This window comes from Lineus longissimus, chromosome 1 (assembly GCF_910592395.1).
Source record: "Lineus longissimus chromosome 1, tnLinLong1.2, whole genome shotgun sequence".
NCBI classification, from domain to species: Eukaryota; Metazoa; Nemertea; class Pilidiophora; order Heteronemertea; family Lineidae; genus Lineus; species Lineus longissimus.
Genome location: NC_088308.1, coordinates 1,886,760 through 1,904,499, shown reverse-complemented (window position 1 = coordinate 1,904,499; position 17,740 = coordinate 1,886,760). Strand labels below are relative to the sequence as shown.

General features: G+C 41.8%; 3 protein-coding genes across 7 annotated transcripts; 1 reads left to right on the top strand and 2 right to left on the bottom strand.

Moving 5' to 3' along the window:
- Positions 1 to 318: 318 nt before the first annotated feature.
- LOC135484284 (F-box/LRR-repeat protein 15-like) lies at positions 319 to 2,244 on the bottom strand. Of its 4 annotated transcripts, none has more exons than XM_064765620.1 (4): positions 2,072 to 2,244; positions 1,364 to 1,921; positions 1,057 to 1,185; positions 319 to 825 (listed from the first exon to the last, which is right to left on the bottom strand). In XM_064765620.1, the coding sequence occupies exons 1-4, from the start codon at positions 2,074 to 2,076 to the stop codon at positions 687 to 689; spliced, it is 831 nt and encodes a 276-aa protein (XP_064621690.1). In that variant the 5' UTR covers positions 2,077 to 2,244; the 3' UTR covers positions 319 to 686. The 4 variants fall into 4 exon arrangements, with proteins under 4 accessions (XP_064621690.1, XP_064621699.1, XP_064621708.1 ...); XM_064765629.1 differs by having other exon boundaries at positions 2,133 to 2,244; XM_064765638.1 differs by having other exon boundaries at positions 2,199 to 2,212.
- A 13-nt stretch (positions 2,245 to 2,257) lies between these two features.
- Positions 2,258 to 9,397, top strand: LOC135484271 (PRKCA-binding protein-like). 2 transcript variants are annotated; one of them, XM_064765598.1, is made up of 10 exons: positions 2,258 to 2,365; positions 4,922 to 5,162; positions 5,908 to 5,974; positions 6,241 to 6,330; positions 6,632 to 6,748; positions 6,868 to 7,001; positions 7,421 to 7,513; positions 7,984 to 8,084; positions 8,229 to 8,323; positions 8,657 to 9,397. In XM_064765598.1, the coding sequence occupies exons 1-10, from the start codon at positions 2,334 to 2,336 to the stop codon at positions 8,902 to 8,904; spliced, it is 1,218 nt and encodes a 405-aa protein (XP_064621668.1). In that variant the 5' UTR covers positions 2,258 to 2,333; the 3' UTR covers positions 8,905 to 9,397. The 2 variants fall into 2 exon arrangements, with proteins under 2 accessions (XP_064621668.1, XP_064621660.1); XM_064765590.1 differs by lacking the exon at positions 2,258 to 2,365 and adding an exon at positions 3,756 to 4,299.
- A 3,480-nt stretch (positions 9,398 to 12,877) lies between these two features.
- On the bottom strand, positions 12,878 to 16,812 carry LOC135496788 (RYamide receptor-like). The gene is made up of 6 exons (XM_064786305.1): positions 16,388 to 16,812; positions 15,729 to 15,874; positions 14,856 to 15,064; positions 14,059 to 14,271; positions 13,258 to 13,532; positions 12,878 to 13,080 (listed from the first exon to the last, which is right to left on the bottom strand). The coding sequence occupies exons 1-6, from the start codon at positions 16,810 to 16,812 to the stop codon at positions 13,026 to 13,028; spliced, it is 1,323 nt and encodes a 440-aa protein (XP_064642375.1). The 3' UTR covers positions 12,878 to 13,025.
- Positions 16,813 to 17,740: the final 928 nt, after the last annotated feature.

Below are 17,740 nucleotides of genomic sequence, written 5' to 3'. Positions count from 1 at the left end.
GAAGTCGAAAGCTGTGGCAGAATCTGTTTGTGTCCTGAGAGAACCACTCTAGTTGTCATACCCTGGCTGTTACAGCAGTAGTTACATAGAGTATTCTAATTGGACTACGGTCCAATTAGAACGCAACTATGGTCATAGTAGTCGAATTCTTACATTCCACATTGCTGATTGGCTGGAGGATGGCATGATATGCCTGCTGACCAAATACAACATGGGCACTAACACCTTCCGCTATGACAACATTGCAATCTAGATTGAATGTGTAGGATATCAAGTAAGATCTAACAACATTTTTAAAGAACCATTTTAATGCTACTACATTGTAATACATCTTTTATTGCAAATAAAATCTTGAACACAATTTGACAAACCTACATATATCACGAGTACAATAATCGAACCCACTTACAGACATACCCAATTTGATTATGCTTTCCAATCGCATTTCTTTCCATGACCACAGCGGACAAACATACAAAGCTATAGTGCTGAGTTGACCACTCACTGTAGATCTTTTTGGCATGTCGATAGAAGGAAGTCTGTCACATACACCAATTTGTTTTTGGTAAAGAGAATCTTAAGTGGAAATCAAAATAGCTTTGTATCCTTGTTCATCATGATGACTTGAGAGTCACAATCACAGCTTGCTTGAACAGTTCAAACATCAGTCACTCAATTCCAACCTGCTACCGTCGTCTCACGAAAATAGCAGGGACATCTATCTTCATGTTCCTAGCCCGAAGACGTTGTATACTTGCCTCATTAATCCCTGTACACTCCCGCAGTTGGACAGATTCAAGTTTGCCACAATATTTGGCAATAAGTCTGAAAAGAGGAGACAAGCTTTAATTACAATGATTACATGGACATGTTAATACACCTGCAGCACAAGACCCTGTCCAAGTCTTATAGTCGACATCCGCAAACCACCCTCCCGAGATTACAACTACTTGAATACTGACGTGGGAAAAACACATTTTGAATATTGAAGGACGGTCTAGCCTGCAGCATTGGCTATCCAGGAGAGGCTTGTTTATGCTAGGCACCACCTCTTACCTAATTGTTTCATTCCCTATTCTCCAACACCCCCTAATGTTTAAATGAGTAAGCTGTCCGCACATGGAGAGGTATCGCGCTGAATTATCTGTGATACCATAGATGTTGCCAATGGAGAGGCACTTTATCCTGAAGAGAAAAGTTTTGATTTGTATACCGATGTTAAAAATAAGTAAGTAAGTAAGTAAGACATGTTTCAAAAGTCTATATTATAGACTTTTGAAACATGTCTTACTCTAGGCTATCAAAAAGGATGATCAAAGAATTTGTAGTTGCAGCCTCATTTTTTGTGGAATATTTCACTTACTTTTTACAGTGAATAAGAAGTGCCACCAACGCCTCATCATTGACCGTCCAGCAGCCAGTCAGATCAACATACTCCATCTCCATGCAACTCATGGCAATTCCACTCAAAGCCGCACCATTTAGCCAATGGCAATCCTTGAGCACAAGTTTCTTAAGTTTGTGCGAGTACAATGACACAGCATGCATACTTCCATTGCCGACACTTGAGCACTCAGTTAAGTCAAGATGTTTTAAGTGAGGGTTTGACTCTAAAAATGGCACAAGAATAACGTCTGTCAACCAATCTCCTGAATCTGGCAGCAGCAGTGTCCTCACAGAATGACATTTATCAGCAAATAGACTAAATATCTCAGCATTTATTTTTGAGGCAATGATCGCATTATCGGTACTGAAGTCCAGTACGCGAATAACAGAAAAATAGTCTTCTACTAAGTTCTTGCATTCTTTACTGACTTGTCTCAGTCTGAAAAGTGCCTTCCATTCCAGGTGGATAAGGATATGACGATAAATTACATCCTCCCAAGGAAGATCGAGTAGTGAAGGTGTACACATACTTAAACTGGAATGATAGAAAATATACTTCATTCTGACATTCATTACACAAATAGGCTAGGCCTACTCATACTGAAACTGTGAAGAAAAGATATGAAAATAGACACATTCTAATTCTTAGAAGTTAGAGGTTGGAGTTAAGACAGTTTGATCTAACCACATGAAATTTGTTGAATTATTTCGGCACTGAAGAGGAATTTAATCCTGCCGAATTTCACCAGTTTTCCACACGCAATAATTGAATAAATAGGTTTTATTTGTCAAAAATAATGAAGCCACAAAACATTTCGTGCTCCGAGTGCCAAGAAAGTACCAGTCAGGGTACGAACGCATGCGCAGTTGGTTTCGTACCACTTCCGGTGCTTTAATAAAATATTTTCTCATCATATTTTTTCCTTTTTCTGTTCAAATACTGAATCATGATGGACTATGAGCTAGAAGAAGACAAAATGTAAGTAGTTGAATCCGATTTTGCAGATGAGTGTTTTTTAATTCTCTGATTATGCCTTGAAGTGACATGAAAAAAAGGCCTACGTACATACAAACTTACACTACTAACAAGTTCACACACACAGTAACACACGTATGCACAATACCCTGGCTTATGTATGCATGTAAAAACAGTCACAATTGTACACCACACAGGCCACTGAATCAAAGGTCAGTAAGGGGTTAAAAGGTAGAAGAAGGAGAAGGAAGCCACAGACATGACAGGCAGAGCAGAGGTCCCAAGCCAAGGGACTAGGCCTGCCCTAGGGTGAGTAGGGAGGCCAAAACGATTTCTTCCGCCCTCCCCTAAACCGGCCTGAACAACTGCTGAACACTTTTACAACATTTTGACACCTGATTCAGTGGCATGTGCATATACACACATACACACACGCGCACATTACGCATGCACAAAGCCTTGAAATCCGAAATATCCTCTGGACTGGAGTGGCCCGCTCGCTCGGCTCTCTGCGGCTTGCGCCCGGATTCAGAGTCTATACTCATGGACTCCAGTTTGTTAAGATTGGTTAGGGTTTTTGGGCCGTTTTTGTATAGATACCGGTATTTGAGTCGGGGAAATCGGTACGCCAGCCCATACGCTACTTACTGCTATAGCACTAACGTTTTGATATTCTAAACATGGGTAAATTGTAAAAGACGAAAAGACGTTTTAGGTTCAATTGAAACCCAGGAACATCTGATTGGAGGTCAGACGTGTTGCATGTAACTTTCTGTAATCTGTCTATATCATCTTGATGTTAACTCTGCACCTGGAGGTTTATTTTCCAAGGAATATCCTTCTCTCAAGGCCGGGTGAGCCATTATTATGTGCCACTATGTTGAGGTTCCAATTGTGTTTGGGAGTAAAGGGGTGTCCTGCTGACAGAGGTATGTCCACTAAGGGAGGTTCTTCATGTATTGTACCTGTGGAGAAGAGCTGTGCGGGGGAGGGGGGGGGGCACTACATGTATCATTTATCATTACCATCATTTACAGTCTGGGCAATCATGATGTCAGGCAACTACCCCAGGACTTGATCATGTTGGTGGGAAAACATTACAGTACAGAAGGGAAACCAATTTACTCATTATTTGGGGGAAATTGGCCCATCAAAGGACAAAAAAGGATGTTTATTGTAAGCAAACTGCAGAGCTCAGCATACTTGTCCAGTAACAAAAAAATGACATAAAACAAATAAAATTATTTTGTGCTTGATTGAATGTACAAGTAGACTGCTAGTAAGAAAATATATGATTCGATATAGCAATAGTATTGTAATGATAAATTCTAGTTCATCAAAGTACCAGGTGGGCACTGTGCCGTATACTAATACTAATTACTATAATGATGACTAAACAAGGCATGTGAATCCTTGAGAACGAGGCATTTATCATGAATATTTAGGCCCGGAAATGATTTTCACAGTGTGATTATCATAATGGGACCAGCAGCTGTCTGGGTGCATAATGGTTGGATGATCAGCTTTTACTAGGCCTATGCTCATTAGATAACAGGGTGGAACGCTCAGCAGGCCTATATTGTATGCCCATGTATTAGCAATCATCTGCAAAGTGGGGAGCTGAACAATCATATGGAATACCACACAAAGGACTTGGACTGTTGGAGTATGCACAACAATTCGATCAAATCAAATTCAGTGTGATGCCTGTCTTAGTCCAGAGATTATGTGGTGACTTTGCTTGAACTGTGGTTGTGATGAAATTTTCTCAACATCATCTATGATATTTGGTCATTTTTTGCACTAGGTGACCACGGCTCTAAAATGTCAAGAAAGAAGGATTATGACCATGACTATGTCCCCTTGGAACAGGATGATATGGACGGTTTCTTGACTAACACTGATAAATATGTGCCATTACCATGGGAAAATAGAATGTAGGTAGATTGGAAGGTTTTGCCAGATGTGCATGCTCCACCTGGGGTCAGGAAAGCAAAACATCTTTACAACAGGTCTTCATGGTCTGATGCCAGACATTGCCTCTTGAGCCATTTTCTGGCATATTTGGACCATAACTATTGATTAGTTGATTGGAACTGGAAGACATTACAATAAAAAAGCAAAAAGCTTGTTGTGATGTAAACATTTGCATGTTTGGGAAAGTGGTTGTATGATCAAAGTGAAGTAAAGTTCAGATCTATTTAAAGGTGTTTTGTATTCCGAGATGCTTATCCAGCGAGGCATATGGCGAGGGGCCTCTCCCATCGAGTTTGGTTGAGATATAAGTTTTACACTGTGCAACCATACGACATGGCAGAGCCAGAAAACCAAACAAGCTAGGCCATCCAAACCTAGGAAACATGAAATAATAGGGGAGATAGTTACAGTGTCAATAGAAATGATTTTGTTGATGAGCTACATGTATGATTATCGCTGCATGAAGAGATCGTGTGAAATGTTGTGGTTTTATTTCCAGTGAGGTTCTCTGTAATCACTTGGTGGATACACTTTCACTTCAATCAAACCTAACATATTCTCTCCTTGTTTAAATCGGCACAGGGGCATGACAGTGTCCTCAGGATCTGTCAAACTCAAGAAGGATTCCCAAAACCTGATCGGTATCAGCATTGGTGGTGGCGCCCCCTTATGCCCATGTCTGTACGTTGTCCAGGTGTTCGATAACACCCCAGCTGCGAAGGAGGGGACACTGGCATCAGGAGATGAGATTGTCGGAGTTGCTGGTCAGTCAGTCAAGGGGAGGACCAAGGTGGAAGTGGCTCGGATGATACAGGGAGTCAAGGTAAAACTCACACACTTGGTGACTGTTGTAAACTTTTAGAATACCTGTATCTAAGTTTGTGCACCCAAATGTAAATTTGGGCTGGGCAGGTCTTCCTGTGGCCTTTGGGACATTTCTTAATGCCTTCAAAGGATCATGGCTGCTTTTCCCCTTAAATCACCTTCATGAATCTGGAGTGTGAAGGACATCTCCACCAAGTTGAGTTCAACATATCCAAAGCTAGATAAGACTGAGCTGGTATTATGCCTTTTATGGCCCTTGCAATTTTTTCAATTCGCATGTATTGTAACAATGTACATATTATGTAGTTTGTCCCATACTGGGGGTTGAAATATGGTGGTTCTATCCAGGAATGAAATATACTCTCACATATTGTTCTTATCAATTGATGACACCAGGTGTTTCTCTCAAAACCTCATCCAACACAGCTGAAGCCAATCAAATCGGCATTGAATTTATCATATGTTATCTTGCCGTGCATGATAAACTTTGCATTTCGAAAGCTAAAGCGCATTTGAATTCATTACGTTTAAAACTTGCTGTTAACTCTATGTTTGGAGAGCCAAATGCATATGACAATGAATTCAGTTGTAATGAAGTACTTTGGGACAGACCCTGGTCAGTGCCAGTGGAAAGTGCCAGGCTAAATAAAAACTGCCATTAAAAAACAAAAAAAACATTATTTTTGACAATTCAAAGTTAGAAGATCTCCCCAGTCTGATGACATGTCTCTTCTTGATTTAAGGCGGAAGTCACAATCAACTACAACAAACTTCATGCTGATCCAAAGCAGGGCAAAACACTTGATATTGGTAGGTCTCAATGTTGAAGTTGAGTATGGCTTGGTTGAATGTGGGGAAGAAGCTGGGCTGCCAAAATCCTCACCAGAACAGACTCACCTGTTGCTAAACTGGATGTACACATCTTTATGATTTTCAATTATTTGAACTCCCATCTGTGAAAATTTTGGGGTGACATTGGCAAAGAGTAATGTTGCTTTTATGGCATTTATAAAGAATGTGTTTATGAGCATGTCTGAACAGCTACATCATATGTTGATCTATGGTAAATATTTCAGTCCTCAAGAAGGTGAAACATCGGGTGGTGGAGAACATGCATTCTGGGACGGCTGATGCCTTGGGTCTGAGTAGGGCTATTCTCTGCAACGGTAAGTACATTTCATAAGGTTTTGAGCTATTTCTTTGTTATGAACCAAAAGTTTCAAAAAAACCAACCTATGCTGATACGGCTGAGCAGTGAGCTGCTGTGGGCAGAACACTATCAAGTTGACCAACACCCTTTGGACAGTGATGTACATATGGATGACAAATGAGTCTCATCTTACATTTCCACAGATTGTTTGTGAATGAATTGAGATAGCGTTAATCTAAGTAACGGAGTACAGCCTTTCAAAGTTTCAAAAGTTAACTCTGATAAAATATTTGTGAAAACAAATTATCTTCTTTCAGATGGCCTTGTGAAGAAGCTTGAGGAATTGGAGAAGACGGCCGGCATGTATAAAGGCATGATGGAAAATACCAAACGATTGCTGAAGGCATTCTTTGATTTATCACAAACACATAGAGGTGAGCTCTTGAACATCTTTTGAATGGCATGCAGTGAAATAAACTGTCTCAGATTTGCCTTCATACTATCTTCAGTCCTGAAGAGTGACATCAACACTTGTCATAACTTTCTCTTACAGAATTTGGTGAAGTATTTGCCAGTATAGGAGTACGGGAACCTCAGCCCACTGCCAGTGAAGCGTTCACCATCTTTGGTGAAGCCCACAGAAAGATTGAGCGATATGCCATCACCATGTTGAAGACCGTGAAACCTGTGAGTATAGGCAGCATGAGTCCTCTGGCATATGTGACCCGCTCTACCAAAACTAGGCGCTTGTCGCATCTGAACTTGACAGGTTGATACGGACTTGTTGTTCATTTCCCTATTGTAGACCTTTGGTGAAATGTAACCAAATCAGTTTGTAATAGATTTCACAAAAGGTCTACAATAGGGAAATGAACAACAAGTCCGTATCAACCTGTCAAGTTCAGATGCGACAAGCGCCTAGTTTTGGTAGAGCGAGTCACATATTGAGTATACTCTATCCTTATGTGGTAGATCTGTTCACCCTTGGTCACAATGTGTTTAAAATCCCTGATACCAAAACAAAACTAGCAGATCCCGCAGCCTCAAGAACCTCGAGATTCCATGTGATTTACAAAATATTTGAATGAGTGAACTAATCTTTTCAGATGATCAGTGATTTGAATACATATCTAAACAAAGCAGTGCCCGACACTCGTCTCACCATCAAGAAATATCTGGATGCCAAGTTTGAGTATTTGGTAAGTACTCCTTCAGTTGCTGTAGACTAACTCTCAAGGCTTTATACTTTGATGTTTCCACACAATAGAACCCACAGTATAGAATATCATGACCGTAACTCTATCACAGAATCTAACATGGATTGCAATAGTCATCAGAGATTCTACGATGAGCCATCATAGATTCTATGATGGACACTTCTTCCTATGGTGCTGAGTAGGGTTGGTTGCCCTTGAGCTTGACAATGCTGTTTCAGAGTGTCTGTTATGGAGAGGTGTCTGGTTACAGAGGTAGAATCAGTTTTCGTTAGAGAGTAGTCATATCTATTTTGGTAGGCCAGAGAGAGAAGTAGTCCTATTTAAAGGTTAATGAATTGTCAAAGTTTACATGTATTGACATGATCTTTGTTGGTAAGCTGCCAGTGAGCTTCTTCAAATGGCAGGTTTATGACTTTCTTTGAGATCATATCACAATACAATTGCTCTTTTAGTCGTACTGCCTGAAGGTGAAGGAAATGGATGATGAAGAATACAGTTACGCTGCCTTACAAGAACCATTATACCGGGTGGAGACAGGAAATTATGAATACAGGTAAAATACTTCTCTCTAATACCTGGCTTTGAGATTCTTCAGATCAGAGGGTCAGGACGAATAATGATGTTAAAATAGTGTGGTGTTGCTGCTCCTGCAAATGTTTCCGTATTTTCAATGAAGAGTGTTCAAATTGTCTTGCAGATTGGTGCTACGATGTCGTCAGGATGCGCGGACAAGATTTGCCAAGATGAGGAGTGACGTCCTCGTCAAGATCGAGCTGCTCGACAACAAACATGGTACGTTTAATCTTGTTATTTTGCGACAGCAGTTGATACGGATGTCACAAACATATTAAGCTATGAGATGATTGTTTGTGTCTTTGAATGTTAATGTTGATTTATACCATCATGAAATGCAAGTGGTTGTGACCACAGGGATGGGTTGTTCAAAAGCATGTTAGCTGTATTAGGAATTTAAAGGTCTATAGCTAGGGTGATGATACATGTAGAGCAAGCGCTTTTGAGCCAGATCTTAATTGAATCAAGTGGGAATTAAGTATGAGCGCTCCAGAAATGCTGAAAAGATCATTACACTGTATTATTACAAATTAACCATTTTATCTCTTTCAGTCCAAGATATTGTGTTCCAATTGCAAAGATTGGTGGCAGCTATGTCCAAGTATCACACTGAATGTCATGTGGTCTTAAAGGAGGCTGACGTCTTCCCCATTGAAGTTGATCTTTCCCGCAGCACGTTCACTTATGATAAATCAAACCAGTTTAATGATGAGGAGGACGAAGATGACGATGAAGTGCTTGAGGTGGCTGAGGAACCAACAACGCCAACTAGCGAGATGAATCTCATTAGTACGGAATAGACAATTTGATCGTGAGCTGGGCAGGGTTGTTCAGGGCCCCTCCCCGCCCAAATTTTGAAAAGAGCTATGGACAAGAAATAGTTTTAAATTTTGCCCGGCCTTATATTATGCTACTGCCAGCCAAGTCTCTTAAAAAGATATGGATGTTCTTGGGAACAAAATGTATTGATGATATCTCTAGAAGAGATGGGTTTGGGTAAAATCAGTAAATGCGGGTACTGGGCATCATGTCTTTTGATGCCATCAAGTGCTGCGGGTACTGGGCATCATGTCTTTTGATGCCATCAAGTGCTGCGGGTACTGGGCATCATGTCTTTTGATGCCATCAAGTGCTGCGGGTACTGGGCATCATGTCTTTTGATGCCATCAAGTGCTGCGGGTACTGGGCATCATGTCTTTTGATGCCATCAAGTGCTGCGGGTACTGGGCATCATGTCTTTTGATGCCATCAAGTGCTGCGGGTACTGGGCATCATGTCTTTTGATGCCATCAAGTGCTGTGGGTACTGGGCATCATGTCTTTTGATGCCATCAAGTGCTGCAAGTTCTAGGCATCATGTGTTTTGATGCCATCAAGTGCTGCGGGTACTGGGCATCATGTCTTTTGATGCCATCAAGTGCTGCGGGTACTGGGCATCATGTCTTTTGATGCCATCAAGTGCTGCGGGTACTGGGCATCATGTCTTTTGATGCCATCAAGTGCTGCGGGTACTGGGCATCATGTCTTTTGATGCCATCAAGTGCTGCGGGTACTGGGCATCATGTCTTTTGATGCCATCAAGTGCTGCGGGTACTGGGCATCATGTCTTTTGATGCCATCAAGTGCTGCGGGTACTGGGCATCATGTCTTTTGATGCCATCAAGTGCTGCACTCTAACAGAGGAGTGCAGTGTATTGTGACTAAATGGGGCAACTGTGCAATTATTTATCACTTCATGGGAACTGCTGCAAGGTGCTGGGGCCAGACGTGTTGACACCTTCGAAAGCAATTGGTGACAAAACTACTTTGTTAGTGATATCAATATTGCAAAATGCCACATGTATGTACATTCCATATTTAATTCCAATATTGAGAATCCGAGACACAGAAACTTGAAATAAAATTGGGGATTTCAGATATCGTATTGTTGAGGCTGAAGTCGTCAACCTACCCAGGTTAACCCATTGATCATCTGTGTGAGCTCGTATGAGGTAAAACTGCCATTATTGCACAGCTTTGTATCTGCCATTCCTAGACTTCAGTTCTAATGTCTAAGCTATATTGTTCTTATGGCAGGAGTTTGTGCCATTTCTCTCATCATTTGCTAGGTCTTGTACAAACTCTTGCACCAGGGTCAACGTATTAACGGGTGAGAATGAACCCACAATCACCATATAGCTCTCAGTCATTCGAAACCAAAAACAACTAAATGTAGATTATTTGTAGAGGTGTATTTATTTACATTCATTATTTATCATTCGTTGTACATAAAACATTGAGAGTGTATAGAAAGTGTGTTGATATGTACAGATAGTACCGTGTCGATGTAATTAAGCTGGTTGTGTCCAATTTTCGATGCATAGGCGTGTGTTTAAGAGACATGCTTCAAGCAGCTTAAACCCATCGACGCTGTGTATGTATAAAGGTACTCTTGAGTTACCAGTTCAGAACTTCATGCATAAAGGTATTCAGTGAGGGTATAAATCCCAATTCATTTCATCTACAAAGGTATTGAGTTACTAGTTGAGAACTTCATGTATAAAGGTACTGAGTTACATGTTCCAGTTCAGACTTACAAACTACATGTACTATTGAGTAACCAATATGTAAATCGAGGTGGAGGTAGGCCTATAATATGTGTATCCCACAGTTTTCTACTCTGCTCAGGTAGAACATGTAGATACATGTACAATGTACACCCTTTGTAGGTTTCACCTCAAACTCCTGTTATATTTCAATAAGCCTCAATTTACCAGATACTCAATGGTGTGATGTTTTTGTTGAAGTGTTGTCAATAAATTATTGTCACTTGATAACTGGCGTCTTTCAATTCATTTTCTGATAAAATGTACCCTACAATTTGGATGCAGTGGCCCTGTCCTTTCCCTTCCCGAAGTAAGGACATACTTTATCATATGATGAGGAGTGAACTGCCTAGGAGTTGCAGCCATGCTCATCAAGAACATTGCAATTATTTGATTGGAGACCAATGAATAGGAAGGCATAACGACACTGAAAAGTGATATGTTTTCCACATAGACTTTGGCCAAAGCGGAAAATATGTTTGCCTCACTATTCTAGAGAGCCTCTTGGGTGTAATGAACAACAACCTAATATGAAAAATGTGAGTCTGACTGGTTGCCGGCCAAAGCTGAGGATGCCAGTCTCCCTCCCCCCCCCCCCCCCCCAGGAATCTGATCAAATCACGTTTCATATCTTGAGATATTAGCCTTCAGTATACATGTTCAATCAAGTTGCAGTATTTGCATCTATCTAAGTTGCCAATAAGCACAACAATCTTTCAAACACACAAGACTTAATCTGAAGATCGAAGACACACATTATAATTGTCTTCTCTGTAGCAAGGTCAAGCTGTTGTGTCAGATCTACATTGCAAGATTCTAGGATGAGGCGGAGAATTTGATTGACCATGTTCTTATATTGAGTGTTGACTGGTTCAATATGTCAGATCCTACTTGCTGACTTTGAGCTGGTAATCTGTGGGTCAGTCTCCGGTGATGTAATGATGAAGCAAAATACATGTACAATCTGTAGTGTCTCCTCCAGGGTTGTGACTGTCTTCGGAGAGTGTGTGACTTCAGACATAGGTTGGTCAATTAGACACATAAAACTCTCCGATGTTTATGATCAAGACCACAGCAGCGTTGCCCCCCCCGCCTGATGAGATGCAAACGTACTTAAGTTATGACCCAATTCAGTATTAGTGTCTCATTGACAGAAGTCATTTCTGAAGGACACGCCGGTACGTCCTCCAAGCTGATATATCCGTACGACACTCATCTTCTCTGGTGCTGCCATCTGAGCTAAGAAAATTGAACTAGGCAATTACTAAAAATTAAAATTATCGCCCGTTTTTAGGGCGGGGGACGAATTACAGCTGGAACACCTGAACCAGCTCCCTCAGATCCGTCATTCATCGAGTCAAAGCAAGCATGAACCTGGTTTAATCTGTGGTCTATCTTATTAATATACTACCTAACGAGACCCTTATATACTGTGCAAATTCTCTCGGCATTACATCCATGGTGTTAACCCCACTTACGCAGCAGGTGCGTTGCAGGTCAATTGTCTATGCTGCCACCCCTTAGTGAGGACAATAACTAGTAGTCCCGGCATGAAATGTGGAAATATTGACGCTGTTTCTTCGCACATTTTGTACACGTTGTAGTGAGTTTGCCACTGATGAGAATTGGGGGACCGAGGAAGAGGGAAATTCGATAAAAATAATCGGGATGTCTACTTTCAGTCAGGCCAGGTGTCAACATTGTCTCTTTGGCAGCAAGGCTGTGAACTGTCTTCTCTGTGGTCACGTCGAGGTGTCTCACCCTCAGGTAGACCAGGTTGTAACATAATTCTCACAATGATTGTCAGGCTACAACACAATAATATCGGGAAGGTGGGAGACAGTTGCCAATAAACACAAGAATCTTTCAAACACACAAGACTCAATCTGATAATCGAAGACATACATTTATTATAACTGTCTTCTCTGTAGCAAGGTCGAGCTGTTGTGTCAGATCTACATTGCAAGATTCTGGATGAGGCGGAGAATTTGATTGACCATGTTCTTATATATTTAGTGTTGACTGGTTCAATATATCAGATCCTACTTGCTGATTTTGAGTTGGTAATTTGTGTTTTCATCCTTCAGAGTTCATTTTGAGTATTTACATTGACCACCAGAGACCCGACGACTAGCAAACCGGATACTATGTGGTCGCTCCAGCAACGGAGGCCGAACGATGATCGTTCGAATGACGGATGAACAGCAAAGCGCTTTGCCCAACATTGAACAGAAATTAGGAGGCAAAAAGGTCACATTCTGCTTCTTGTTTAGCGGCTACGAATGGTGATATGGCTCGAAGTCATTTGGATTCGATTTATCAAATTCCGATATGAGTTCACTCTGAGGAATTAAACGTGCTCGATACTTCTATTATGGGATCAACTTGTCCACTGAAATCAAAACAATAAAATTACTTGTTTCTACAGCCACACAGAAAAAAGGCAGGGTACTGAATAAGTTTTTCGGAGGGGGGGGGGGGGGGGCATTGATAACTCAGGTGTCATACCGGCAGAATTTCCGGTAGGGATGGATGTATGTACTTTTTTCAAGTTGTTCCGTATACTTACAAGGTGAATGTCATGCGCTCGCGGTTGTGAGGGGAGATGGGTGTGCGGGGCGTAGACGAGGTCAGGGATTCCTCATCGGAGCTTTGGCACTTCCATCCCGACTTTAGCGAGCCATTATTCTTGGTGTTCCCAAGCCTGATGGATGAACCTGCATTAGTTGTGATCGACTGGCGTTGGAATGTTGGATTCCTGCTGAATTCGAATTGATTCAATGTGCTGCCGCTTCTCAGATGTCGCTTCCGAATGTGAACGTGCCAGAGGACCTTGCAGTCGTACTGAAACATATAAACTCTTTTCTTACATCCATCGATTACATTCTAGAACATTCTGTGACAAGATAATCATTCCTTTGGCTGTCAACAGAATGGCATTGGCCTACATGAATTGCGATTTCGTTTTCGAGTTTTACCACCAAAAATGTCTGTGAGATTTTTGGTCCATGCCGTAAGACTGACCTTGGTTTTTACCAATGTGATTGTATTCATTAAAAGTTTTCAAGGGGGGTGAAGAGTGAAAGAACAACCTTTTTGTCATCACGTGCGGGTCCTGGGGAGGGGAGTAGAGTTACGCACCCCTCAATCCGCAACAGTTCCCTACATGTATAACGACACTCGCGATCAGTCCAGCAGCGTCCTGTCGCGGTGTTCATATAAACTTTCATTGCCTTGGTCCAAGCTTCATGTAGGAGCGCCCCCCCCCCCCCCGCTTGCACGCAATAATCCTTTTAAAGATCACTAAAATATTTGCTGTTAATTCTTGCGACCCTCCGAAGACGGTGTAAGTTACCGTAAGACTACTCACCCGAAAACTGTCATTCAGTGCCCAGTAGATCAAGACGTTAGTAAACGAATTGGACATTGCCAGCCAGTGACATGCCAGGTAAATCCCGAGAAAGACGTTGACTGGTATGGCATCAAATAAGGAAGGAATGAAGTCAAGGATCATATTGATGATGTGAATTGGTAGCCAGAGACAGCCGAATACAATGACTATTGTCATTAACATTTTGATCACCTAGAATTATTAGAGAAAACACAATTTAGAAAACATATATAATAGATTATAGCAAACATTTAGGGAACAACATTTCTCTTAAAGTGAAGAAGACATCCAATTAGACCCCCAGGCTCATTTTAAGAGCAGCCCCCTGGTGAAACACCCCAACACATACACAAAACCCTGTGAAAGTGTTAATTAACGCCACCTGCAAGTGACAAGTCTCTCTGCAAAAATGGCAAGAAACTTTCCTGTGTTCCGTTGGTCTAGGAATTGTGAACGACAGATTTTGGGTGACCTTTATAGCCTAAGGGTGATTACAATAATAAATCCCGCGCAGGCATCATGACTACATGCATTCATGATCAATTTTGAGATGGTCTTAGCTAGCCCTTCGTTAAAATCGCCTGCGTTTATAATGTGACACACGGGAGCCAGAAAGGCATATATATGAATCAATCGTTATACTCAGGAAAATGTCTCGAAATAGTGCCGGCTTTTTCCTATTCTATGTACACCTTCGACTGTATATATAATAGCACCCTAAACAGTACATCAATGTGATCCTCCCGTACAGTAATGTTTTTTCAAATTACTCTCACCTTCTTCTTGTCTTCAACCTGCTTTTCGTCTCTGGCTGTATTAGCATTCCCAGGGGTCTTTCGCTCCCACAGCGTCGCCCCAATGATGCTGTAGCTGACGGCGAGAATGATCAATGGGATGATATAGGTAAGGAACAACATCACCACTGTGTAGGCCTTGCGGTAGTCTTGATTCGGCCAGCGTTCGTTGCACGAGAGGACGGGTTGGCCTGAAGAAAATGTACTTTTATTGAACACTCTGAATATGATAATGTTGCAGGCATCCTTACAGATCTTTTATATGTTGCCACAGAGCGGAGCGAAGAAACAAAGGTTATTCAGAGCATACAGAATCTCGACAAAATCCTTTTCTCTGCCGATACTTAAAGTCAGCGACCTAGGATGGCTCTCAGAGATAATTAACACTAATACAAATAACGTTTGACTTTTCACCCAGTTTAGACAATGTGAACAATAATTAGTCTCTGCATTTTATTGTTTATAGACTACACATCCATTGATGACACTTGAGCAATGCTCTTTGTATAACCGCACTTTTTTACAAAGAGTAGTGCCGCCAAACAATTATACACGACCCGCCAGACCTGTTCGAGCTCAGGTTGCATCTTTTAAAATTGGTTAATTAAGATTCAATGATTTCCATTTACTGCAACTGTGTACTTCATCGTTTGTAGGCCTTCGATATGAAGAAAGATTGGTCATAATTTCCATAACAAAATCGGTCATTGGATGACGTAGTCACAACCAGCTCAAGTAGCTTTATGAATACGGGCCCAGAAGATCGCCATAGGGCCACTTTAAAATGTCAAACGTCGGACGAAAGAGGGGAAGTCGAAATATGATAAGTGTGGTTTTACATGTCATATTGCTTACCATCGCTCGTAATAGCTTGCGTTACCCTTCCGACAACAAGCTGAGGAAGAGATACTACAGCGCATGCCACCCAGATGAAAAACACGGACAGGCGAACTTTGGTCGTGTTGACGCGTGGCTCTAGAGGGTGGATGACCGCACGGTACCTTTAACAGGAAACAATCATAACATCAAAAACTATCTGTGAGTCCCCTATCAGGCAGTGACCATGAAGAACATGTCAAATTTTAATGTACTTTTGCATAACAGGGCCCCCGGCGGCTCAATCGACGTTGGCAGTACCGTTGGCGTTGCCATTATAAACGGAAATTTTATACTTAAGGAGATAACGTTTGGTTGAGCCAAGTCGATTTCCTGAGCTGAAGACCTAGATTTAGGATGAATTTGAGATTTCACTCAACAGATTCTAAAGACTGGAACCATGACTTGACTTGGTTTTGTGGGACCAAAGCGGATGGTTACATTGACATTTCCAAGAGGGAGAAGTAAGGGAATGAGTAGCAAATGATTTTAACAACATTGCCGCGGATTGCTATTGATACATAAAACGTCTGCTCGATCTATAAAGTTAAGAGGACTATTTTTTAGGAAGCTGATATGTGGTTTTATGTTTATCTTACGACTTTTCAGTGTTTGTACTACACCATCTATTACTTTACCTTTCTATGCCAATAGCCGTATTCGATATGATGCTGACAGAAACAGTCAGAACCTGCGTGAAGAGAGTGAGTGGGCACATGATCTCGCCTAAGACCCATTCTCCCAGCATCACCTGTGTGAATGTGAATGGGATACAGAAACACGCCATCAAGATGTCTGTCAGGGCGAGATTCATGAAGAACACGTTCCAGTTCGTCTTGGCCGTCCGCTTCCTGATAAACACCACCGCGATGATGATACTGTTCCCGACAATGGCGAAGAAGGCAGAGAAGGCGTACAGGGCGATGAGAGCCACCTGTGCACCGGAGTGGATCCCAGTCGATGGCCCGTCATCAGCAACCTCCGCCTTGTGCTTCTGCCAGTCGGCGAAACTTTGAAAATGGCCCACCGAGCCATCCCCATAGGAGACTGTTACGTTCTCCATCAAAGTAAATTCAAAACGTGCGTCCGAGCATGCGCTTCTTTCCCGTGTTTTCTTGAGAACATGTCCTCGTTCGTGAATAAGTACGAAGTGAAGCCCCCTTGGTGAATGCCCTCGTGTCACCGTGCGCCTAACCTTTATTCGACGTCTTGCGCATGACCGGCTCACCGGATGTCAGAGTCTAGTGGGGTAGGCAATGGCGACCAAGCAAAAACCTCTCGTCGATGAACTTTCCTCTATACTCTATTGAATTGAACTCCATATTTGTCACTGTGTGATGCACATCTGCGAGCGTATTTGCCGGACACCGCCAATCACCCGGGTAACTCTTTCACACATTAAGATCCCATGTGCACATACAACTGCCTGGAGGTGACACTTATAGGCGGGCCTTTGTTGTAATGTAGAGATGAAGTGTTTTGAGCAATGTGGGTTTTTCTTTGGTCATAAAGAGTAAGATACGGATCCCTCAAGTGCAAATTACAAGCAAAACGCTGGACAAAGACATAAAGTACATGTCACGCACCTACATGTAGGCAGCATATATGTTTTTTTCGACATGAAATCCTAGCGATGTACCAGAGTAAGACTGGTAACTCACATGTAAGTTAAAGACGGAGTTTAGCGTGGAGTATTGATACGCCCATTTACCTGATAGTCAACAGGAAAATATTTTGCCAAGATAAGAGCGTGAAAGTATACGAGAAAATCTAACTTGAGTAGGGCAGGTGGTATGCGTCATCAGGTCCTTTGTTACCTGGTTAGTTCTCTAACAACTGTTAAATACTGACACTCAACATCAGCAAGTGACACACATCACGCGCTGCATAAGCCTGCTGTAAAGCAATTGTTATTGTATGAGACTTCAGGTTTTCCTATGGAAAGATCGCTTGTACCAATGTCATTGGTGTTGATCTGTTGAGATGTCATT